The 26,848-nt window shown below is 41.9% G+C and overlaps 1 protein-coding gene across 5 annotated transcripts in view; it reads left to right on the top strand.

The window, feature by feature from the left end:
* SYK (spleen associated tyrosine kinase) overlaps positions 1-26,848 on the top strand; it is a 103,806-nt gene that overhangs the window by 58,041 nt on the left and 18,917 nt on the right. For 4 of the 5 annotated variants that reach the window (XR_004000922.1, XM_030566770.1, XM_030566769.1 and 1 more), the window contains 7 exons: positions 6,999-7,067; positions 18,136-18,223; positions 19,651-19,828; positions 22,392-22,601; positions 23,026-23,215; positions 25,228-25,368; positions 25,876-25,988. Coding sequence is in view for 4 of the 5 variants with exons in the window: in XM_030566770.1 (XP_030422630.1) it covers positions 6,999-7,067; positions 18,136-18,223; positions 19,651-19,828; positions 22,392-22,601; positions 23,026-23,215; positions 25,228-25,368; positions 25,876-25,988 (989 nt within the window). In the remaining variant the exon portion in view is untranslated. The remainder of the gene's footprint in view (positions 1-6,998; positions 7,068-18,135; positions 18,224-19,650; positions 19,829-22,391; positions 22,602-23,025; positions 23,216-25,227; positions 25,369-25,875; positions 25,989-26,848) is intronic. The other variant, XM_030566771.1, reaches the window with a different exon arrangement.

Genomic DNA, 26,848 nt, shown 5'->3' on the forward strand with positions numbered 1-26,848 from the left:
TGCTGGCTAAAACAGAATCACTTTGCTGAACGAATACAAACTATTTCCACAGTTAACATTTGTTGCTGACCTCAGGTTTTTAAAGGCCTGATCCAACATGCGCTGAAATCAGTGTTGGGCTATAGCTGACTGGGAGTCTAGAAGCACCCTCGTTTGACCACAGACCATGCACCGTTTAGGATGTGGTTTGCAGATAGAGATGACAGCCAGGCCCATGCACTGGGCTATCTGGAAATATTCTGCCCTGCTGCTTCTGCAAAAGATGAAGAGGCAGTAAAAGATTATCTAGACTTCCTTCCTTTTTTCGCATCACTGCTTCAGGGGGCACGATTTGGCCCCAAACTTGAAATTTTAATTATACAAAGCACAAGAAATTCAGAATTGAGGTTCACACCAAACAGAACTGCTCTGCTTGCCCATATGGACTGCAAAAGAGTCTTTAATTACATGATCACCAAGCATATGCAATCATATCACTTGTTAAATATTAGGAAAATACAGAGATACTTTCAGAGGCACAAATGGCACCTATCTGCCACTAGTTTTTAAAAATATCTACAATGTGAATCATGTATCTGTAACACCTATACATGTTTTAGACTCAGATTTAGGATTCCAGTTAGGGAAACATCAGATACAGAAAAACAATACAGGGAGATTCTGAAATTGTTGTACTGTAGGGAAACTTTTTTTTCTGGGATAGAAAGAGAGAGCCGATGTACCCAAACTAAGACTGTTTTAGGCCTGCAGGGGCCCATACCAGCTAGAGCCTGATAAATGGGCAGTAGTTAGGTAGACTGTTCTGGCTCTCCATGAGTGACGATCAGTTAAAAACTAAATGTCACATAGACACAATACATGAGCCTGTGGTGAAGTGTAGGCTGGTGATATCATTTAGGTAAACAATAGCACAGTACCCTATGTTCAGCCTTTTAGTGTTTGATAAGTAGCAACAGAACATGAAAGGCAGTGGTGCCAGAGAGAAAATGTAATATTTAAAATAATGTAATACCTTTGCCAAGCAAAGCACAAAATGTGACAATAGCATGGCTGCCTGCATGCATGCATGTACACAGGCTGTGTGAATACTCACACTGGCCTCAGGGACAACTTTGACTTTGTCACACGCTAAGGGCCAAGTCATGGACCAGCTCGCACAACCCAGTTAGAGGGGTGACTGCGCCACAGCCATTATTGGAGCCTTGCAGGGTCAGAGGAGATCCATGTAGTAATTTAAAAAAAAAATAAACACTTTTTAAACCTGTATGTCTTCACTTTGATCACAAGCTTTGGGTGAGATCCTGGCCCCATTGAAATCAGTGGGAGTTTTGCTATTGACTTCAATGGAGCCAGGACTTCACCGAGTGGTTTTTAAAGAAGAAAAATTCCTGGCTCTCAAAAGTGCTGCTTCCCTGCTCTGCCAGCCCAGATTTGCTCTAGCTTTTGTGCTGATGGTATGATTGCTCAAGCTAATGACTGTAACCTGCCATCCATTCCCTTCATCACAAAACACATCTACCTCTTACTGCAATGGTAGATTGTTCAAGTGACATTTTCCACAGAGAAATAACCCCAGGAAATACTTTCATGAGAGTGAGAGAGATTTTTGTGAGAATACTGTCCCAATCTGCTATATCATCAAATATCTGGATTTGGGCCAAGATTTCAAAAAGTGACCAATAATTTTGGATGCTTGAATGTTTGAGTGCCAACTGAAGACACCTTAATATGGCCTGATTTTCAGAGGGTAGGAGGTCAGTGCTTTCTGAAAATCAGGCCTCTTTGACATATGCACCCAAAACCATTAACCATTTTTGAAAATCTTGGTCTTGAGGTTTGGCTCCATACAACATATGTGTAACTAAAATTATATTCAAATGTGAAGTTTAAACATGTCAGCGGTACATAAGTCACCTTATTTCCACAACCTTAATGGAGGCACAACATTAAAATTCAGCTTATGCAAGAACAGAAAATACTACCTATATGCTTGCAAGTGTATAAAGGAAAGGTAAACACTTGAAGCTTTATAAAGTGTTAGTTTATAGAAAAAATGTAGTTCTATTTTTTTATTCTATTAGCTGAATAATAGGTTAAGTTGACCAATGTTGTGTGATCATGTAATGAAAGAACGCAGGCCAAACTCTTCTCTCCGCTTCATCAGTGAAATTGCAGTGCAGCTCTAATTCTAGTTGTATCATTATAATTTAACGTTATTTATATCTCCATAGTTGTTCATGATTCTTTGCATACTAATAACCCGGTCCTGCAAACACTTAAAAGTGTGTTTTTACTCATGAATAGTCCCATTGAGTTTAAAAGGCCTGTTCACATGAGTAGAATTATACACATTCTTAGTGTTTTCAGGACTGGGGCTCAAAACACTAAAACTTCAAGGGACTTATAGATATAGACCTGAGTCTTCTGCCATGGAAGTAAATAGAAATTTTGCTATTGACCTCATTTGAAACAGTTTTGAGCCCTTTCTTAGACATATGGTAGAACAGCAAGGAAGGTTGGGAAGAACAAAGGGTTCAATGAGAAGTGTTATGTTCCTTTTCTAAAATTATTGCCATAAGGAGAATATATTCTCAGTAATATATAATTTATAGACTTTTCTGTAATTAACATCTGAACATTGGCATTGCATTAACAGAGTTCCTTTTATGTTATATCTTTGCCTTTTAATATAAAGGGAAAAAATAGAAAATTACATGGAATCCTATTATCTACAGAGCTCAAAAGGTTTACTTACCATAACTGAATTCCACATGGGCATCCTTGTGGAGAAACAGTAACTCTTAAACTGTTCAGCTGACCACTTATGCAGCAGTTCTGATATACAGAGTTTAATTAAAAACTAATTCAAACTGCACAGATAGAAATGCATACTCAAAAGAATAAATAACAACTGCAAACACTGATGTAGACCATGTAGAATCTGCAATAAACTATCTACCTGATTCCAATATACCATTTTCATAGCATGCTAGGTCTGTCTAAGATCAGAGTTTTCAGAAATCCTGGAGCATTATATCCCTTTAATTTTACAAAACTGGGTAGCAAAGAGCTCCTCCCCTTACCTGCCTCTTCTTTTTTAACTATGGCAGCCAAATCCACTCCCCTCCTCCCACAGACCGGATTCTTCCTGCCTGCCAACCAGCATACAGTCCAAGTCCTTCCTCACCAGCCAGAGAGCCAACAGGGTCTCCTCACCTAAGCAGATTTGCCTCTGCTTCTCCACCTTCTCTCATACTTCTTATTCCATATAGTTCTGCCTTCCTCTCCCTGTCCTGCTCCAACAAGCTCCTATCACCAGCCTATCTTTGTCCTGGCACCCTTCTTCCTACCCTACCATGTTACTGCTGCTTCCCTTAGTCCCTGGTCTCTTTTTACTCCTCATCTGGCCCCGTGTTACTACTCATCCCCTCAATCTTCTTCTTCTTCCCCCACTTGCTATTCTGATCCACCTTTACCCTTATGCATAATCATGCCCCCCATGCCAGTAGCCCTTCTCGGTTGCTGTCACTTTCCCACTCCTCACTCTGGTCTTGAATTCTCTAGATACAAAAGCCAGCAATGAGGAAGTTACCAAAAGGAGTGGTATCTTTTGTGTGAGAGATGTATTTAATCATGAAGTAGAACAGGGAGGTTTGGATCTGAAAATAGCTGGGCAGCCAACTGAGCTGTAGAAGAAGCTGACATTTTTCTTTCCATGATACTCCTATTTTAAACCTGCAAGCACATTTTTCTTTGGCCCATATCTTTAAATAACAACACTAGCCTCTACTTTGAAAGAGAGAAAGCTACGTAGAATGCAGGACTCAATTTAGCATAGATACCAATGGTGACCTATAAAACAAAACGGAGGTGCTCAGAGCAGGAGATTTAATGTGCTACAAGAGAATATTACCTGGAGAGACCCCTATCTAGTGCCTGCTATTCCACAAAAAACATTCATAGTCAATATACATATCTGTATGGAATTCTTCCCAAATACATGCATCAGTGACTGCCCTAAACATGATTCTACGGTCAGAGATATCATCCTTTGCTTCTTAGACTTGGCTATTGCCTGAGCTAGGCTGATTAGAGGTCGAGTGAGAAAAACTTTTCAACGGAAACTATAGGCAGAACCCAGCCAAAAACACTTAATGAATTTGTGTCCATTTTACTAAATGTTTTGTTTTGACATTTTCAAATTAAATACTTTGACTTTTCAATTTTTAAATGACTTTTCATGTTGTTTGAAAAAAAATAAAAAGGAAAAGAACTCATTTGATCCAAAATGAAGTTCATTTTAGATCAAACAAAATGTTTAGTTTGACCCAAAATGATTTTTTTAACTTTTTGACTTGCCGAAAACTTCCAAAAAAATGTTTTTATGTTAACTTGAAAAAATAAATTTATTGCCAATGAACAAAAAAAAACTATTATTCAAATATTTCTGATTAAGAGGCCCCAACTTGTCTTTGAAAAGGCACCCAGAAATAAAGTTGTATAGAATGTATGGAGATAGATAACCAGTGCAGGAAGAAGATGGAATAGCCATTGCTGTGTTCACAAGACAAGCCTCCAGTAGTTCCAATATTTCTTAGCTCATGAGAGTGAAGATCACAATTGATGGTTTCAGAGAAGCTACTTGTGTTTATAGTTCATCCTCTGGAGCATCAATGACTAACAGAGCAGTAGGATCTCCTGTAACGTTATCACTAGGCCACCAGACAGGATGTCAAAATCCAGTCCTCTCTTCTGCCACACTGAGGTCTCCTTTGCAATGAAACCAGAGCAGAAAGGGGAGACAGAGTGTTGGAAGGCTGTACAAGAGGTACATGTACCACACCGAGCATGAAGCCCTGCTCATCATCCCCATATATAGCAGTACTCCACTGAAGAGTTGGGCAGGGTAGGAACATTTCCTTCCCATCATATAAAGGGACCCTAAGTAAACTTCTTCAGCCACTGGCTCTACCACCTTGGGGATGATTCCTTCACCCTGAGCATCTTCCCAAAACCTTGATCAAGGATTTAGACCAGGAGATGAGTTTAGGATTTGAGCCTGAGATCAGTCACTACCAATACAGAGAAGCAACAAGTCTGGAGCATCCAAATTTCAGCAACAGTCCTCTGTCCAAGTATTGTTATATTTATATAGTAGTTATCATGCACTAGGCATGTAAGTTGTAGGCCCAAACCTAATTAGTTTTTAAATTTTTATGAGTGCCAGCTTATTTAGACTGGTACTGCCATCCTTCTTCAACTTCTACAAAATATTCATCTTGGGATGCATTTTTATGTCTGCAGTACTATCATGTGAGTTAGTTATTATTAGCTCTAAAGCCTTACAAACTGCTGCATGGGTATCGGGTCAAAAGTTAAGGAGTAACTGTTACAGAAAAAGTATATTGAACAGCACTCACCCTACACAAAAACTCTAACCACTTTAGAAGATATATTCATTTGTTGCAGGATAACTAGAAAGTTCCCAAAGGTTTTTGGTCCCATATGGAAAGAGAACGTTGTCAGATTAAGGAAAATAACTGATTTAATATGCAATTTTAAAAATCTTGGAACTTTGGAATTTCAATCCTAAAATTTGTCTCACACCATACAGCACCCATTCCTGAAATAGGAATATGTACATGTAGGCCGAGTTTGATGTTTTAAAACAAAGCTGCTTTTTTTAGTTGTCTGAAAGGAAATGATCCTTTTAAAAAGAAACCTTTGGTGGAAATACAGCTGACAGGCTCTTTTTAAATAATAAAATAACTCAAAATTAATTATTTGAAAAGTTCTAAACCTTCAACCTCAAAAGTAAGTTTTACATGACTGAAAAGGGGAGTCAGAGTGCCATATCAACTGTAAGTGCATAATTGTTAGGACAACACAATACTACTTCAAACATTTAAATGTGTGCTCTTTGTCCCTGTTTAGCCCTAAATGACTTTCTCTAAGAAATAATCAGTCACATAAGGCTAATCAGCTCTCATAACATACTTGCCAAACAACATACACCTTTACCCTGATATAACGCGAGCCGATATAACATGAATTTGGATATAACGGGGTAAAGCAGCATTCCTGCGGGCAGGGCTGCGCACTCCGATGGATCAAAGCAAGTTTGATATAACACAGTTTCACCTATAATGCGGTAAGATTTTTTGGCTCCCCTGGACAGCGTTATATCAAGGTAACGGTGTCTTTGCTTTTGTTTTCAATGAATTTATATAGACAAGACTGCATTTGTGGAAATCAAAATCTATTAGTTTGTTGTTTTTTCCCCCCCAAAATACTGTTTTGAGTTCAATTCAGCTTATGTAGCTTTTTTTTTTAAATAACCATCTTATGTTAATTCTAAAACCAAGGTGTGCTTCAAATTGATAGACATATTAACCTTAATACATTATAAGTGGAGTATTATTTGTTTCACATTGGTAAATCCTGCTTATTTAGGGAATAAGAATTTCATAGTAGTAGTGGAAGAGGTTTACTGTGTGAATGACTGGGAGAAAAGCCTAGTTGTTTTTGATTTATAACTGTAATCAATTTTGCCTTATGTATTTCTGCAAACTTTGGTGCATTTTCCAACTTTGGAAATTCTATACAATACTAAGGACTAAATTTTGCTGTACATGCATGGAACCTCACTAAAATTATTGGGATTGCAAGAGTGTAACTGGAAGCAGAATTTATCCCAGTGATGCTAGTCAACATGTAACAGTTGTGTTTTTCTCCTTTATGTTGGGATATAATGATTTCTAAAGGAGAGATTTGGAAGGGGAGGGAGTGATATGGAAGATCTGTTGGAGATTTTACATGTTACTTTTGCGTACTTTTTGATTCAGCATAATAATTTAAAAGTATACTTAGACACAGAGTAGAGAAAATACCAGGAATGTTTTGGAAGGTGGTTCTTGTAAAAGTACATCTGTTTATAAATTACCATTAGATATTTTCCTGACACATTTACTGTTCCTCTTTGACGTTATGGTTTCTAGACTTGGTCAACAGGTGGAATTATCTCAAGACTCAAATCGTACACCTTTCCAAAGCCTGGCAGCAAAAAGGTGCATAATACAGTCTTTGTAGGTTTTTGAATGAGTGGAAAGACTTACCCACACTTGGCTAACTTCACTTCTTTTCCGGCTTGCTGATACTAAGCATGTGTCTGGCTACTAACAATTTAGTCATGTAAATTTGATAATCTTTTTGCTTCTAATCCTTGTTTTATCTAATCACAAATCATATGCACAAATGTGGTCTTGGTTAATTGAATCACACCAATGCCTGATCCTTAGCAACGGTAAAAGATTGTTTTTGTGTTTTTAGATAACTTAATTCCTCACATCCAGAAATGTTAGCACTGTTTTCAGTATGCCTGAGATACAATACGAGGGAGATACTTTAGAAAATAATGAATTATACTAGTACAAAATTATATTTCTAATGTAAACAATGACTAGCCATCAGAAAATTGGCTTGCTTTATGTATTAGTGAATACATTTAGGGTCAAATATTCAAACAACCACTAAAATGCTTCTGCAGAACTTATGTGCACAGATCATGTCATTATGTCTTGGGGTTGATCATGCATTGTGCAAGTGCAGTGTTGCAAGAATAAGCACAATAAGTAGGTAGGGGGGTCTGGAGAACTCAATCTTGCATTAAAGAGAATACTCCTACATGGCCAATAAATTATCGCTGCACAGTGATAAGTATAGAAGCAAATTCTCAAGCACATTCATAATGGCTTCATTGCATATTGAGAATAACACTTATGTCCTTTCTTTCACCCACATCTCACCCTTTTTTTACGCTATGTTCTTAAGAGTAAAGAAGCACACATGCTTGAGATTTACTCCTGGTCAATGTGGAGAACTATGCTTAGTGCTTACCTTATTTGTCATGCTGGAGCACGAACAGCCTTTGCTCTCTGCTGGGCACCATGTGAGGACTTGCAGAAGAAGGCCTTGTTGTAGATGCCCCATTTGCATGCACATGTACTTGTTTGTGTGCACAATACTTATGGACACAGATTTTTAACGCTCATTTGAAAAGTTGCCCATGATGAGGAGTGTAAGGGTGTGTGTTGGGGTTTTTTTTATTACACTGTTGTTGGTTAATAAGTTCCTTGGGGTCTGAATTCTTGCCAGGCATAGATTGGGGGGGGGGACACCATCTTGGTCACTGCTAGTATTACTAATCATCTAGTATTGGTCACTGCTAGTATTACTAATCATCACTAATCATCTTCTTCTTCAAAATAGATCCCAGATTGTGCTCCCACATCACAAAAAACAGCCTCTGTAAGAGAAGTTATAATGTTTCACAAATCTTCCAGTTGCTTCCCCAAATTTAATAACATCCCACAAATCTTCTCCAGATGGAGCCTCAGCAAGCTTACCTTCCCCTAGACTTCAGTCTCTGGTAGACACAGACAAGTGTTTGCCTACATGCACTGGATCAGAGGGACCTAGAGGTGGATTGTTAGCATGCTGGCAATGCCATTTATCCTCAGTAATTGCCACCCACCTCTCATCCACCTCCCCAGTAAGTTCAGGATATGTCTACACTATGGGATTATTCCGATTTTACAGAAACCGGTTTTGTAAAACAGATGGTATAAAGTCGAGTGCACACGGCCACACTAAGCACATTAATTCGGCTGTGTACGTCCATGTATCGAGGCTAGCGTCGATTTCCAGAGTATTACACTGTGGGTAGCTATTCTGTAGCTATCCCATAGTTCCCGCAGTCTCCTCCGCCCCTTGGAATTCTGGGTTGAGATCCCAGTGCCTGATGGGGCAAAAAACATTGTCGTGGGTGGTTCTGGGTACAGCCTCACCCCTCCCTCCGTGAAAGCAGCAGACAACTGTTTCGCGCCTTTTTTCCTGGGTGAACTGTGCAAACGCCATAGCGCAGCAAGCATGGACCCTGCTCAGATCAAGACCGCAATCGTGGATGTTGTAAACACCTCATGAGTTCTCGTGCAGTCTATGCTGAACCAGGATCTGCAAAGCCAGGCGAGGAGGAGGCGGCTATGGCAGAGCAGCAACGAGAGTGATGAGGACATGGACACAGAATTCTCTCAAACCACGGGCCCCCGTGCTTTGGAGATTCTGCTGGTAATGGGGCAGGTTCTAGCCATTGAATGCCGATTTTGGGCCTGGGAAACAAGCACAGACTGGTGGGACCGCATAGTTTTGCAGGTTTGGGATGATTCGCAGTGGCTACAAAACTTTTGCATGCGTAAGGGCACTTTCATGGAACTTTGTGACTTGCCTTCCCCCGCCCTGAAATGCCAGAATACCAAGATGAGAGCAGCCCTCACAGTTGAGAAGTGAGTGGCAATAGCCCTCTGGAAGCTTGCAAGGCCATACAGCTACCAGTCAGTCAGGAATCAATTTGGAGTGGGAAAATCTACTGTGGGGGCTGCTGTGATGCAAGTAGCCAAAGCGATCCCTAAGCTGCTGCTACGAAAGGTTGTGACTCTGGGAAATGTGCATGTCATAGTGGATGGCTTTGCTGTAATGGGATTCCCTAACTGTGATGGGGCAATAGATGGAACCCATATCCCTATCTTGGCACTGGAGCACCAGGGCACCCAGTACGTAAACTGCAAGGGGTACTTTTCAATGGTGCTGCAAGCACTGGTGGATCACAAGGGACGTTTCACCAACATCCATGTGGGATGGCCAGGAAGGGTTCATGATGCTCGCGTCTTCAGGAACACTCCTCTGTTTAAATGGCTGCAGCAAGGGAATTATTTCCCAGATCAGAAAATAACAGTTGAGGATGTTGAAATGCCTGTAGTTATCCTGGGGGACCCAGCCTACCCCTTGATGCCATGGCTCATGAAGCCATAAACAGGCAGCCTGGACAGTAGTCAGGAGCTGTTCAACTACAGGCTGAGCAAGTGCAGAATGGTGGTAGAATGTGCATTTGGCTGTTAGAAGGCGCGCTGGCGCACATTAATGACTCTCTCAGACCTCAGCCAAATCAATGTCCCCACTGTTATTGCTGCTTTCTGTGTGCTCCACAATCTCTGTGAGAGTAAGGGGGAGACCTTTATGGCAGGGTGGGAGGCTGAGGCAAATCACCTGGCCACTGATTACGCGCAGCCAGACACCAGGGCGATTAGAAGAGCACACCACGAAGCGGTGCGCATCAGAGAAGCTTTGAAAACGAGTTTCATCACTGGCCAGGGTACGGTGTGACTGTTGTGTTTGTTTCCCCTTGATGAACGCCCCCCCCACCTTGATTGACTCATTCCCTGTAAGCAACCCACCCTCCCCCTTCGATTACAGCTTGCTTAAGGAAATAAAGTCACTATCGTTTAAAAATCATGTATTCTTTATTAAAAAGTCATTATAAAAAGAGGGAGAGAACTGACAAGGTATTTCGGGTGTGGTTTGGGAGAAGGATAGGAGGGAAGGAAAAGGCCACTAAAAATATTTCAAAGTAATGACAGCCTTGTGGTTGGGCTGTCCACGGGGGTGGAGTGGGCAGGTGCACGAAGCCTTCCCCCACGCGTTCTTACACGTCTCAGTGAGGAAGATATGGAACATGGCGAGTGGTGAGGGTGGTTACACAGAGGCTGCAGCGGCACTCTGTGACCCTGCTGCTGTTCCTGAAGCTCCACCAGACGTCGGAGAATGTCAGTTTGATCACGCAGCAGTCCCAGGGTGCATCCCGCCACCGCTGATCTTCCTGCCTACACCTCTGATCTTCCTGCCGCCACCTCTCATCTCGAGCGTGTCTCCTCTCCTCACGTTGGTCCCTCCTGTCCTCACGTTCACTGGCATCTTTCCTGTAATTTGATACCACGTCCTTCCACTCATTCAGATGAGCTCTTTCCTTGCGGGTTACTTCCATGATTTCCAAGAACATTTCGTCTCGCGTCTTTTTTTTCCGCTGCCTTATCAGAGATAGCCTTCGGGATGGAGTAGGGAGGCTTGAAAAATGTGCAGCTGCATGAGGGAGGTAAAAAAGGGAGAGAAGTATTTAAAAAGATACATTTTACAGAACAATGGTTATACTCTTTCACAGTGAACAACACTATTCACCTTACATAGCACATGTGATTTCACTACAAGCTCGCATTTTGCATCTTAATATTGAGTGCCTGCAGCTCTGGTGTTAGAGATCTCACAGACGCAGGTCCGGGCAGCAGAATTCAGCTTCAGAATTGTCTTTCGGCTTCTGCAGCCTTCATATTCACAGTGCCCTTCTTTCCCAAATACCAAGCAAATCCCGTTCAGTGCTGCTTCTTTCCAGTTAACATGCAGCAGCAGAAACAAACCCCCCAACCAAATCTCTGGGATGATCACTTTATCCCTCCCCCCACTGCGTGGCTGGTATCATGGAAGATCACTGCTAATCACCCCCCCTTCCTCCCCCACCGCGTGGCTGGTAGCAGAGAAGATCCCTGCTATCCAAACACGAAAAAGCTCAGCGCCATTACCCCCCTCCCCTCCCCCTCCTGGCTACCTGCAAGGAATGATTTCTTTTAAGCAACAGGCAAACAGCCCAGTAGGAATGGCCATCTCTGTCCCCTTAATTAAATTCCTGAATTTCAACCAGATTACCATGAACAATATCACTCTCCTGAGGATAACACAGCGAGATAAAGAACGGATGTTGTTTGAATGCCTGCAATCACTGGGACCATACGCAGCTAGGCTTTGTCATGCAATGATACTAGATTACTCGCTACATGCATGGCATGGTCAAGTGTCCTACCATGGTGGACGGAATAAGGCTGCCTTGTCCAGAAACCTTCTGCAAAGGCTTTTGGAGTACCTCCAGGAGTGCTTCATGGAGATGTCCCTGGAGGATTTCCGCTCCATCCCAGACATGTTAACAAACTTTTCCAATAACTGTACTGGCTGCGAATGCATCCCAAGTCCTCAGGGCAAATCAATCATTAAAAAATGCTTGCTTTTAAACCATGTTTTATATTTACAAAGGTACACTCACCAGAGGTCGCTTCCATGGCTTCATTGTCTGGGCTAGTGGCTTGGGAGGGCTGGGAGGGTAATTCCGTCTGGGTGAGAAAAAGCTCCTGGCTGTTGGGGAGAACGGAGTGCTGTGTGCTCTCTGCAAGCTCGTCCTCCTCTTCCCCATCCACAGAATCCTCAGCCGTGGCTGAGATTACCACCCCAACCTCGGAATCCACGGACGGGGTGGGGTAGTGGTGGCGGACCCCGCTAGAATTGCATGCAGCTCAACGTAGAAGCGGCATGTTTTCGGTCCTGCCCCGGACCTTCCGTTTGCTTCTTTGGTTTTCTGGTAGGCTTGTCTGAGCTCCTTAACTTTCATGCGGCACTGTACTGAGTCCCTGGTGTGGCCTTTCTCCATCATAGCCTTGGAAATTTTTTCAAATGTTTTTTCATTTCATCTTTTGGAACAGAGTTCTGTTAGCACAGAATCCTCTCCCCATATAGCGATCAAATCCAGTACCTACTGTGCGGTCCATGCTGGAGCTCTTTTTTGATTCTCAGGAGACTACATTGTTACCTGTGCGGGTGAGCTCTCTATGCTGGCCAAACAGGAAATGAAATTCAAAAGTTTGAGAGGCTTTTCCTGTCTACCTAGCCAGTGCATCTGAGTTCAGATCGCTTTCCAGAGCGGTCACAGTGGTGCACTGTGGGATACCGCTCGGAGGCCAATACCCTCGATTTGCGGCCACACTAACCCTAATCCAATATGGCAATACCGATTTCAGTGCTACTCCTCTCGTCAGGGAGGAGTACAGAAACCAGTTTAAAGAGCCCTTTATATCGATATAAAGGGCCTCGTTGTGGACGGGTGCAGAGTTAAATCGGTTTAACTCTGCTAAAATCGGTATAAACGCGTAGTGTAGACCAGGCCTCACATGCACACAGGATCACAAGGGATGTAGAATGGAACTCTGCAAAGAGCACCATCAAGATGTAACAGTAGTTGCTGGACATCACCGGGTCTATAAGCACTCAGCAACAAAAGATTTTTAGCCAACCAATAGCATCCTTATCTGTTCCTTCTTCAGCAAGTCAATACACCTTCTAATCAGCGGTATCGCAGGCAGATTATGCTACCATCATTGATTCCTGACTTTCATTTTAGGTGAATATCAACCATCCTAACCAATGCATTAATTGTGTTTCATAAGACAAAGTATTGTTGTATTATCTTATATTTCATAGAAAAGTCTATGTCCAAGAATTTAAGAAAGAGATATTCAAAGGCAGAAATGGGAGTTAGATGCACCAAACTCCTGTTGGCTTTAAGTTGAAGTTAGGCATATAACTCTCATTTCTGCCTTAGAAAATTTCTCCTTGAAAAATTTCCTTCAACATGCAGTCCCTTAAGAGGCTAAAGACATTCTTGTTTTGCCACATTTATTCTTTCAGAACTAAACTTCTAGCACCAATGGCTGGCTAATACACAACAGTTCAGGATTTCTTCTCACTCCTTCAGAAACAAATGTATGTGTGGTTATCAGGCAGGATCTTGCCAGTTTACAGATTGACAGCCCAGAATCAAACTACCTTGTGAGATTTGGGATGAAAATGTGGACTGTTCCAGGGAAACTACAACTCTGTTCACTGTGGCAATATAATACATGTTAAATTACAGACGGAGAAAACCTCTCCTCTGAAATACCTGCCTTTCAATGCTATTATATATTTACTAGTGTTTTCTCTAGTCTATTGTTAAAAGTTCTAAGTGATAGTGCTTCCACTACTTCCCTTGGAAGACTGTTTCCCCAGTGGGATACATCTATTGTGAGAAAGCTTTTCCTTCTTGCTAAATTTTCCTTTCTCAGTTTCATGCCATCACAACTGGTGATTCCAGTAAGAACCAGCATTTGATGGAAGATTATGGAATCCTAGTGGTATGATCATACAATGATCTCCAGAAGCTGCCACATGGCAGCTTCAACCATATTAATTACTGTACTCCAGTCTCTCTCATGCACTTTGACAGTGGAAGGTAAATATTGTGGGGGGAAATGAGGTAGAATTAAATAAGACTTCTGTTGTCTTCAAAGGTGCAGAACATAGGCCAAAATGTGCAAAGTGTGTGGCTCTCAAGTTAGTGCTAATAAAGGCAGCCTTGTCTTGTGACACATATGGATTGCGGAATCACATTTTGAGAGGTTGTTGTGCAGCAAAATAATGTCTGGTGGCTGCAGTATAGCATCAAAGCAAATAGTCTGTACTTTTGTGTGGCTGTTGTGAAGACAACTGCAGTCCTGGAGAGCAGTTTTTGTTGTTTTACGCACGTGTTTGTAAGGAAAGCCTGACATTTTTAGGAAATGGGAGGTAGCTTCTGAAACCTGATTTGATAGCCATTTAACATTACATGTCTGAGTACTCAACAAAAATGCAGGTTTTAAGATGATGCAAAATTACAGCTCATGCTCAAAAATTAACATACTGAGCTGGAGGTCAAAATTTTTATTTTGACTTCATTAATTAGGAAGATTATTATTTCTCCTTAATTACATCCAGAAGTTTCTAGATTGTGCATTTTAAAAAGTTAAAAAATGGATCGTTTGATTTTATATCTTAATGTCAAACCAAAATGTTTCCTGGTAGCTTCTTTGGTGACTCAAAATAGACAGTTCAAACATTCATTTCGAGTCAAGTTTAGACAAAGTAAGTCCAAGTCATCTGGCAAAAAAGAAAATTTAAATCAACTAGTGCCATCTAGTGGGGGCTAACATGTCTTAGACGTGTCTGGTGTTTGCTTAACTAGTAAGGTCTGAGTGCTAACCTGTTGGTGTTTGGGTTATGAATATTAGTAAGTGAAAGAGGCAGAATACTTCCATACATAAATTTAGATCAGGTACAAATCGAATATCTTACTAATTATCAAAGGGCAAAAATAATTACTTTTTAATCTTTCATAATTTTACCTCTTTATGATTCAGGCTCCAGGTTTGTATTACTATCAAGCAATTATTTGGCTCATAATTTCAATTAGCAAGTTCCAGTCCACTAGAAATTCTGAGCTTGTCATTTTTAAGCCCTTTCCCCATTTATATCACATTTCTCCTGAGCTTCTGTTCGAGGAAGAAAAATTGTGCATAAAATCTTTGCTCATCTAAAAAGCAAAGAGGTCTGGTGAATTTAGCAGCAGCAATAACTCCCTGTTATGCAAACACAATAATTGTACAAGCTCTAGAGAACATTCAGCCAATCATATAAAGAAATAAAATGAGACTGCCATACTGCATTGGTTATCTGGGAGCTACAGCTATGGCAAAAGGGCTTTACTTAATCATAACTATAGAAAAGATTTCCTGCAAAAGCTTTTAAAGTAAGCATCAGGAAACGTTTCAAGGCATTGAGTTCACAACTTCCCATGCTTAGCACAGTCGTACAAATCCAAGTACTTTTGGTGTAGCGCTGGGCACCCTCAACTCCCACTGAACAACTTCCAACTGTAAGTTGCAGTCATGTGACAAGGCAACCTCGCCCAAGGTAGTCTGCAGCCTATAGTCCCCAGACAATTTCGCCAGACCCACATATCTTTGGGTAAATGTTTTATTTGCTGTGCTAAGTAACAATTCCTAGTGTAAGCAGGACAAAAAGGAGCTATTTTTAAAATGCCTCTGTTTCTCTGAAATTGAAGAGCCCACCTCTGCTGTGCATTTCAGAACTCCTCGCTTCCAACTTTGCTGCAAATGCTGCACTGCCAAAAGAAGAAACATCCTTCCCAAGCAGCCTCTCAACAACTTTACTGGGCAATGGCCCCTTTTTTTCCATCCTTCTCTTCCATGCCTCTTTTGACTGGATCATTTATAGCCTGTTGTAACTGACAGTAAAAGGAATACTAGAAGAAATTAGGACTGACCTTCTGTGCTCTGACACTCTATCCCTAAATCAACCAAACAGCCTCTCTCCAATCTCTTTCACTTCACCGTTCCCCTACATCTCCCATTGCTCATCTATCGTCTGATCTTTTTTTTTTTAAAAAAAACCTTCCTTTCAACCTCTTTTCTTCCCCCTTCGTCACATCATTTCATTTCTTCCTCCTGGCTTCCCCATCTTCTTCTTCCTAGCCTCCCATCTCCCTTCCTCTTCTCCCTTAAAAATGGGGCATACTGCTTTCCCTCATGGCCAGTCTCCTCCCCTAGCTCCTGCTCCCATGGATGAGCTCCTACAGCACAATCTTTTAGGTGAACAGTTGAAATGAGAACCCAGTAAATCATATTCTATTTACTTTTTAATTTTGTTCCTCTTTTCTCTTTGTGGAATGTCTAATATTAACTCTCTCCTTTTGCTTTGCTGAATTTGTGGTCAGGATGCTTTTAGTAAAACTCCATGACTTAGATAAAAACGTGACCCCCATAAAGTGAAGTGACATATGCCAAGAAAACATAGGCCTTAATTCCTGGGTCTGGAAGGACTCACTCGCCCTAGGACCCAAAGTTAGGGTTGGAGAAGAGAGACAAATGTGGTTTTGTAGTATCTTCATGGCTTCACAATTCTGGAGCTGGCCAAGGGCCAGTTTGGCCCCTGGAATATGTCAGAGCAGCCTCAGGAATGCTCTAATTTGTACCTGTTTGTATATAGTCCTAAGGGGACTCTCCAGCCACCTGGACAAACCAGACTGTGAAATGTTCTGGGCATTTCTGATGTAGCCTACCATGCCCCAATACCACAGGTGTGCGGGGAATATAGACCTACTATGCCGGTACAGTGGCGCAAATGGACCATGGTAGACCTGAGGAGATCAAGCTAACCCATTATTTGGAGCTTCCTCTACAAGTTTATATAGTAAAACCTTTTCTGTATACCCGATTGGGCAAAATTATTTCTTTAGGTTTTGGTTGGCAATACCTCCTGAACGATGGCTGCTTTTCTTATGAAATGCTATGACTGAGAGGTATAAAAGATAGTGTACCAGTTAATGGATCTGAACTCCTTAGTATTTCTGAAGTTCTGTTTATCCTAACTTGAAAACTATGGCTGTTTTGTTTGTGCCATCAAAAATAAAAGTTGCAGGTATAAAGAGAGCTTTTAAAAACAGTAATGTATTCCAATATGTACAAAACATGCCATCTACTGTTTTTCAAGTACAATATATTTGTTATATATTGGATCCTTGCAAACATTTCTTGGTGTCTGAGTATCAATAGCTGTATAACTCACTTCTGAGAATGTGAATTCCATTGGTTGGCTTATACCATTCAAAGCCATCTTTCATATTATTGCTGCAACATCAGCTATGATCTTTTCAGAGAATAGAAGAAATCTAGGGCTCAGCTGCAAGGTAACTGGTTGTAGCTCCTGGATCCTGAAGCTGGTTCTATAACAGTTCTAGAATAGATTTAGAGCAGTTTGGGGATTTATCTAATCTAGGTTGACTGCCAATGGCCCTAAAGGGGCCATCTACCAGCCAAGGATCACTGGAACACACTTCACACCAGCCATATTCCCTCCTAGCCCTAGCACTCCCCTACAGCAAAGTTTGCAGTGGGGGTGGCGTAACTGGCTCCACATCTGCTGGAGATTCCCCCATCCTGGAGAGGTAGATTGAATTTCTGACCCCTTTGTGCAATGAGACAAGCACAGAGGGGACTGAGTAGGGCATAGAATATGGCCCATAATTTTTGATTCCCTAAGAGTATTCAAATCATCTCTATCTATCTTTGTTTTCCTCAAAATAGTGGAATTGAAGCCATTTCTACAGTATGTGCATTGACAATAGATATATATATTTTTTGTGCTCAGAATTTCTGTATGGCCTGGGTTTGGAGAGACTTAATTAGGGGGTAAAAAAATTAAAAGAAAAATATTGAGGACTTCCGGTGTTACACTGAAATAGGATTTGAAAACTGCATGTAAATTAAAATGACCACAGGATAATATTTGTGCATGAACCATTCTCTCAGAATCAATGCTCTGAAATATTTGCAGTAACTTGTTCTGCTTTAGCAGCATATGTTTTATTTGGCCTGCATATTTACTCAAGCAATAACCTGAAGAATGAGAGAAGCTTGGTTTGACCCCTTTCTTACTCTCTAATTCTCCACCTACATCTTTCTAGCATTTATTATGCCATAATCTCCTGAAAAAAAATGCTTTCAAAGGCACCATTTCTTAAGCAAACTGAAAAATTCTATTTGTGTGCTGCAGTTTCATCCATCCATTCCTCATGATGATTCAGCATCTTTTAATCCTTATGTGCTGCAGAGGACGAGAGCTCTAATGGGAGCTGAACAAGGTAGGCAGAGATGTTATGTCAATACCAAAATCTTTACCTCTCCCTGCCAATAGTAATCGCTACCAAGCCCAGACATACAGCAGATCCTTCCTTCTTCTCTCCCGTTCCCATGGCTCCTTGACACATAGTCTGAGGTTGCATGGAACCGCACTGCATTCTCCACTCTCTTCCCGTGAGCAGCAACACATTGACACAGCATCCTGGTCAGAGGAGTTGGTATAATGTGAATAACAGCTTGTGGATGCTTTAGTGATAGCTTGTTTTCCCTCTTTGGGCATTAACAGCCCAGGGCTCAGTGCTGACATAATGCCCTTTACATATGGATAAGAGCTCTGACAGATAATTCAGTGTTTGTTCGGTAACAGCATTGCTGTCAACTTTTAAAGTTTGTGAACATTTCAACAAATGTAGACATTTCAAACCATTTAAAGATGATTACTACTTATGGGCTAGATTCTACCACATGCATCTTCAGGCATGTCAGATGGATGAAGAGGGGCTCTGCAGCATCTGGAACCTGAGGAAAGTTTCCCCAGCAGTGCTTCTGCACATGCCTGCTGTACCACCCTTGAAAAAGAGTGCAGAATATTATACACGCGCATATACACCCCTAAAGTTTGAGACCTTCGGTTGTAGAGGTGCAAGTGGTCGCCTAATTTGATTTCCAGAATCTTCATCGCCAGTCATGATGTAAAAGAAGGAAAAAACCCAGCATGGACTTTTGGATGCCAGGTTGATTAGGGCTGGCAGTTAGTAAAATATCATGTTTCTTTTAAACAGAGAAAATTAGATCTGGAAATCATTCTGACAAACACAGAAGTGCATGATGCCAGTTTTACCAGAAAAGCACTGGTTTTTTTAAGTTGATGACTGTGTATATTTATGTGGAATGGAAAGGGTAACGACATACAAATAAGATGTCACTGTATAAATGAACTTTTTCCCAAGATTATGCAATCTATCAGAATATGAGCCCAGGCTAACATTTACGATGACACATACAGAAGAGTACTTCCACAAGGAAATTCTTCACTTATTTGTAATATTCTATTTATATTTCAAGTATACAAAGCTATTAAAAAAAATTGCACATCAGTATGCCAACAAGGACAGTGCAGGTAGTGATGACAAATGCTACACTTTCTGCTGCTGATGGTAGTAGAAAGGAAAATAAGTTGATAAAAAGATGAAGTAGATTACCATTCTTACCTCCAATGCACCCCCTAATGTGAGAAGTGCCATGTGTGTATGAAGCTATCAGGAGCTGGGCTTTTTTTTAAGCAAATACTCATACATCTAAACCAAAGGTATGAGTGACAATTCTGATCACCTACACTGTGAATACAGTAGGTATGAAAGCACGAACTACCATAAGTAACAGACATACTAGCTGTAATTTGGTGACTTGTTCATTGGTTTAAATGCAGGAGATCAGAGGGATGCCTTGCCCATGGACACAGAAGTCTATGAAAGTCCATATGCAGATCCAGAGGAGATAAAACCAAAAAATGTCTCACTAGACAGAAAAATGCTGTCTCTGGAAGAAGGAGAACTTGGCTCTGGTAACTTTGGTACTGTAAAGAAAGGGCTCTATATGATGAAAAAGTAAGTTTTTACTACCATTTCATTTAGTGTGACAAAATGTTTTACATACAGTAACTGAGGGTGCAATTCACACACATTTCTCTCTCTGTGTCCAAATATCTAAGCTTCATGTACTCCCCCGGGGGGTGCGGTCATGGTATTGCCACTTCACTTCTGTGCTGCTTTCAGAGCGAGGCAGCTGGAGAGTGGCAGCTGTTGGCTGGGCACCCAACTCTGAAGGCAGCACCACTGTCAGCAGCAGCACAGAAGTGAGGTGGCATGGTATGCGGGGGGGAGGGTTCATTGCTTTTTGTGAGGGGCCAGGGCTGGCCTTATGGGTGGACAATGTGGGTGACCACCCATGGTGCCATGGTCAGGTGAGTGACATGGTCACTGCATGCACACACATACAGCCAGCGCAAGGTCCCTTTAATCCCCATGTGCTGGGCTCAGAGCCATGGAGGGGCAGGGCTGGAGGATCTCCCACTTTGTGCCAGGCTCCAGCTGCTAGTCCTAGCTGGGCTGGGCAGGGACAGTACTTCCTTTTCCCCTGCACAGGCTGCTCCTGGGGCCAGGTCAGACCCAACTCCAGGAAGCTCCGCGGCTGCTAGCTGGGAGCCCAGCTCTGAAGGCAGCGCTGCCACCAGCATCAGCGCAGAAACAAGGGTGGCAGTACCACCTCCCCCCACAGTAGCCTTGCAACTGCCCCCCCATGACCCTCTTTTGGATTGGGACCAGTGTTCCCTCTAATTTTTCCCACTCATGTGCGGAATGAATTTTGTTATGCGCACCAATATGGAGGGGATGTGTGACACATGTAACACATCCCTTCCATATTGGTGTACATAACAACATTCATGTGGTGGGGAGTGGGGCCGACGGGTTTGGAGTTTGGGAGGGGGCTCAGGGCTGGGGCAGAGGGTTGGGTGAAGGGGTCTGAGGGCTCCAGCTGGGGGTGTGGGCTCTGGGGTGGGGCTGGGGATGAGGGGCTCAGGACTGGAGCAGAGGGTTGGGTTCAGGGGGTGAGAGCTCTGGGGTGGGGCTGGAGATGAAGGGTTTGGGATGCAGGAGGGTGCTCTGGAGCTATGTTGGGGAGAGAGGATTCCCCTCAGTTCTCTTTCTCTACAGCAGCACCCGGGCTGCTGGGGAGAGGCACTTCTCCCTGCTGCAGCAGCTCTGGGGCTGGAGCCACAGGATAGGTGCCTCTCCCGTGCAGGCCAGGTTGGGGCTGGGTTCAGGCCAGGGAGGGATGCCTCAGCAGTCCAACCTGGGGCTAGGAGAGGGGTGCCATGGCAGATTGGGGGCTGGGCTAGGTTTGGGGCAGAGAAGGGGTGCCCCTCCCCCGCCCACAGCAGGTCCCCGGACAGGTTCTCTGCACACCTGCGGAGCACTAAGAAGGCTACTGCGCAGGTTACAGGGAACTTAGGTCAGGACCATAATGATTACAACACTGTGAAATTTCAGATTTAAATATCTGGAACTGTGAAACTTATGATTTTTTAAATCCTATGATCGTAAAATTTACCAAAATGGACCGTGAATTTGTTGGGCCCAAATTATGACCGTTTACCACTGTTCTCCAGACAATGACTTTCCCATTCAATTGCACGTGCTGTAAGTTACAGCAGCCTTCCCTGACTGCCCTGTCTGCCACTGTGCTGACTAGAGTCTCTGGAGCGCTACATACTCCTGCCTTGCCCTCAGCACACCAGTCCCACCCACCCACCCACCCAGGACCGGCACTAGGGTTTCTCGCGCCGTAGGCACACGGCCATTTCGCCACCCCCCGCGCTGATCCCACGGCTCCAGTGGAGCTGCCGCAGTCATTCCTGCGGAGGGTCCGCTGGTCCGCGGCTCCAGTGGAGCTGCCGCAGTGGTCCCTGCGGGCGGTCCACCAGAGCTGTGCGAGCAGCCGACCGTCCGCAGGCACGACTGCGGCAGCTCCACCAGAGCCACAGACCAGCGGACCCTCCGCAGGCATGCCTGCAGCTGGTCAACCGGAGCCACCTGCCCCCGCCCCAGCAAAATGCTGCCCCCCGAATAATCCTGGCTCCCTAGGCGATTGCCTAGGCTGCCTAAATGGTAGCGCTGGCCCTGCACCCACAACACCATATCAACGTGCCCTTTTACCAGGGCTTCTGAAGTGGTCTTTGGAAGGCAGCCTTATAGCTATTTTCCATGTGCCTGCATCAGGGAAATCCTCCCCCAGCCAGACACAGGGCTTTCAGGGCCCCTTCATGCTGCTTCAGGCCTTTTATCCAATGTAAAGGGGCCAGAGTGGGAATGAGGATCTTGCAGTTGTTTATAAGACCCTTCTCTTGGATGTGTGTGCATTTTTCCTATGATTCCTTCAATTCTATCTTTCATTCAGCTGTCTTCACCCATTGTAAGAGATACTCTTGTTACACTTCTTTGCCTTTCAGTGCCAAAAATAATTCAAAAGTCCCAATTGTATCACTTCTAATCTCCACTATAAACCTAGAAGTGTCAAAGTCGGTATACGGTAACACTTGAGAAAATTGTGTGTATGTGCAAGTTAGAATTTTTGTTACAAGTAATCCCACAACTAGACTTTCTTTTATAGGGGTGCCAAGCCAGTAGCTGTAAAAATTCTTAAGAATGAGAATAATGATCCAGCCATAAAGGATGAATTACTGAGAGAAGCCAATGTAATGCAGCAACTGGATAACCCATACATTGTCAGAATGATAGGCATATGTGAAGCTGAGTCCTGGATGTTAGTGATGGAGATGGCGGAACTTGGACCATTAAATAAATTTTTGCAGAAAAACCGGTATGTTGGCTTTGAGTACATTTTATACGGTTTTGTCAAAAAAGGAAATGAGATTGGTATGTTCTTTTTTAAAAAAAAAATTGAATACTAATGAAAAGGGCTCCTTTCTTAAATCTACAGTGTGGAAGGCTACTGTAAGACTCCTATGTATCAAACATTTTCTGGTGAAAGTGCCACATTTTTGAATAAATGAAACATTTCCAAATGCCCCACTATCAATGGCCTGTTAATCTGAGCATACAACTCTTATTTTTGTTCAGGAGCCACTTCTGTCATCAGTACTAATTAAAGCTTATTAAAACATAAATGAACATGACGATCCATATAATGCGAGGAAGGTCATTTAATGAATTTGTACAGTAGCTCCATTAAAAGTAATGAAAATGAACTACTGACCTCTTACAGACCCAATTATGACTTTCAGACATGTCAAGGACAAGAATATAATAGAGCTGGTGCATCAGGTTTCCATGGGGATGAAATACTTGGAAGAAAACAATTTTGTACACAGGGATTTGGCTGCAAGAAATGTGTTGCTAGTCACCCAACATTATGCCAAAATTAGTGACTTTGGACTTTCCAAAGCTCTTGCTTCTGATGAGAATTATTACAAGGTAAGATTAGTACAAGGTATATGACTTTGATAGTGATGTGATTTTTTTTTAATGGAATGATTTTCAGCTAAAGTTGAAATACAGAACATATTTTATTATTTTGTTGCCTGTTAGTAGGTAATTAAAAGAAAGGAATGGCCTTACTGAAATGGATAGAGCTGGTTGGGGGGGAAAAAAATCCATAGAAATTTTTTTGGTTTTAGCCTAAAGGCAAAAACTTTTCAGATTTTATTTTTTGATTAGAAGTCAAAGTTTTCCATGGAAAGCAGACACTTTCCTTGTTTCTTTTGTTTAGTCAAAAGCCCAATTTACTGTTGAAAAACAGTTTCAACTAAAAATGTTTGACCAGCCCTAGAAATGGACTCTGCTACAGAATAGTGTCAATCCATTTTCATATATTTTGCACCCAAACTCTTTCAACATCATCAACCAAACACTGTTCATATTATTGACATATGATGATTCATTTTGGGCGGGGGTTGAATGAAAACAGTTTGGTCAAATGATGGCTAAATAAATCCTTCTTTAGCGGGACCATTCAGTTCAGTTTTAAGTGAATTATACAGCCTGCATCCAAAGGAAAGGAAATGACTACCAAGTTTCATAAAAATATAACAGTCCATGGGTCTCTAGGGAGACCTTTGGGCCCAACATGTCTTCTTTTAATTCCCTTATCTTTTGTTCTGATTTTTGCTCCCCTTGTTCCCAACACAAGAAGGTTTTATTGTTTTTAAGCTGGCCTGTTGGATCTCATTTTAGCCCTAGACATTCTGCTCTTCAGGAAATACAACACCCCTGTGGAAGCATTTTCAGATGAACTTATGATACCAACTTCTCCTCATGCTTTTCACTGCTCTATCTTCCTTGTCAAAATGTCTGCAGGGCTAGGTGACTAGCCAGATATGCATGTAAGGCCTTGCAATTCAAGTCATTCCTTGTCCCTGCCCTCTCCTCCTCTTCCTCCTACTCAGTTGATTTATCATCATAGGTAAATTAGAGGCCAATGTGCAGAAAGTCAGGTGTTTCTCTCACATGAGCAGTAGTGTTAAGAAAAGTGTGAGGATGCTCATTACGATTGGTGTTGGGGAGCCACAAACAGTAGAAATATGTTTTTAATTACAGTTAAAATGTTTGGGATCAGGATAAGCTCTTTAAAAGCACAATTTGTCTCCAGTGAAGAGAGGACCTTAACTGAGGGCATGTCTACACTACCCCACTACACTGACATAATTACTCCACCTCTGCGAGAGGCCACCATAGCAAGGTTTGGACAGCACTTTAAGCCAGTGTAACTTATGTCACTCAAGTGTGTCATTTTCACACTCCTGAGTGACTTAAGTTACATGGACTTATGCAGTAGTATAGACCAGCCCTGAAGAGTCGATGACAAAGGTGCATTCCTCTTTCCCATGAAAAGCAGAGTGGAGTTTCACAGTGACATTGCCTTGTGATAACTTGGTATTGCCACAGAATAGTGTTAAGAAACAATCAGATTGCAACTCAGTATCAGATTGCAATACTATCAGTCCCTATGCTGTTTTGAGGCAAAAGGGAATCTCTGCTTGAGACCAAGTTCTGCCTTGAAGCAAGTATGAGCCTCAGGTTAATTGAGTATGTCTCAAGTTGTGCGAATGAGACTTGATATGAAAACCTTTATTTTTAAAAGAGTGACAGAAGGATTGAATGTTTAAATAAAAGAACAGCATGCAGTAGATGCCATTAAAAACATGACCAAAAATCATTTGCAGGTAAATTTACCTTTACTGTGGTATTCATGGTATTCCTATGCTAGAACATAGAGTGTGGAATACTGTGAATAGCACAGTAACAACTCCATGGATGCTACTACAAAATGGCATATTTGCTATAAAAGAGACATCTTTTGTGTGTGTGTGTAAAATCAATTTGATGGCATTGATTTACATTTCTTCAGTTAACATGGCGTATTTGAATTTTGATGAGAACTATAATTGTTTCCACTGCCTGCTTTTTCTTTTGTGACTCATTTTTAGGCACAAAGTCATGGGAAATGGCCAGTCAAGTGGTATGCTCCAGAATGTATGAACTTCTACAAATTTTCTAGCAAGAGTGATGTTTGGAGCTTTGGGGTTCTAATGTGGGAAGCATTTTCCTATGGGCAAAAGCCATATAAGGTCAGTATTTTTTTTCAATTATGTTTTTGTTAAAGTTAGTGAAAAGTAATGACCTCACACATGTATATGTGCAGGTGCACGCGCGCACACATATCTGATAGATATGTGCAGGTGCACGCGCGCACACATATCTGATAGATCCATTCTTCTACAATAAATGAGTCTCCCATGCCAGGGAAATTCCCAGCTACCCATTTGTGGAAGCTCGATGAAGCACATGGGCTATAGTGTGCAGGGTCGCCCAGAGGACTCAGGGGATCTGAGGCAAAGCAATTTTGGGGGTCCCTTCCATAAAAAAAAGTTGCAATACTATAGAATACTATATTCTTGTGGGGGCCCCTGCAGGACCCAGGGCCTGGCGCAAATTGCCCCAATCCCCACCCTCCCTGCCCTAGGCGGTCCTGATAGTGTGACTCAGAAGTTTGCTGTGTCTACACCTCTCATATTCTAAGTGACAGCACGGGTGATGTACTCTATCTGCAACTGAGGCTTTATCGTTCTGTTTAGGGAATGAAAGGAAGTGAAGTTGCCCAGATGATTGAAAGAGGAGAGCGAATGGAATCTCCTGAGGCTTGTCCAACTGAGGTCTATGACTTAATGAAACTGTGTTGGACATACAAGTAAGGATAATGTGACATTTTATCTCCTGTTGATATTTCTTAGGCAGGCTAGCTAATATGGAGAAAGAAAACAAGAAACATTTGAAAACACATACTTTCAGCTGATGTTTTAATTAGAAACAATAAGCTGTAATCTTCAGGCAGTCCATCATGCTTTCAGATAACCACAAGTTGCTGTGGAACTATATGCATTTACCCTCTATCTATCAAACAAAAAATGTATCCAATTTCAAATGTGATATTTTCCACACTGATTAAACAAGAATAAGGCCTAAAAATGTTCTGGCCAAAAAATAGGGTTTCATCACAATCAAAATTGTTCACAGCAAAATGTCACTTTTGATCATATTTTTAACAATTTTTTTTGTTCCATTTCAATTTTTGAAAACAAGAAAATTTCTATCAGATATTTTCCCAGCCCCTCCCCCCCCGACCACCTGAATGCAATAGAATAAGAGATGTCTAGGTTTTTTTTTCTGTATTTTATTTCCCCTCCTCTATCTTTTCAAAACACCCTCAACTTTGGAAAAGTTATTAAGAGACAAAAAGAAAAAAATTAACTCTTTTAAGACTGAAGTTTTGAAAAGTTACAGAATGGCTGAGTTAGTTTCATTTTTCCACTCTATAGTTTTTCCAAAGTTGAAGAAATTTAGAAAATTTAAAGCATGAAGTCTCACCCTAACCTGGACATTCCTTTTATTGCACTGTGTGATAAATATTCAAAAATTTAACATTTTTACTTTGGAAAAAAAATTTTTTTAAGTTCTTCATTTAGAACTCTGTGAAATGGAAACAACTTGCAAAATATTTCAAAATTTTGATTTTTTTTCCTCCCCATATTTTGTCTACCTCCTATAAAA

The sequence above is a fragment of the Gopherus evgoodei genome, chromosome 6, assembly GCF_007399415.2.
Source record: "Gopherus evgoodei ecotype Sinaloan lineage chromosome 6, rGopEvg1_v1.p, whole genome shotgun sequence".
NCBI classification, from domain to species: domain Eukaryota; kingdom Metazoa; phylum Chordata; order Testudines; family Testudinidae; genus Gopherus; species Gopherus evgoodei.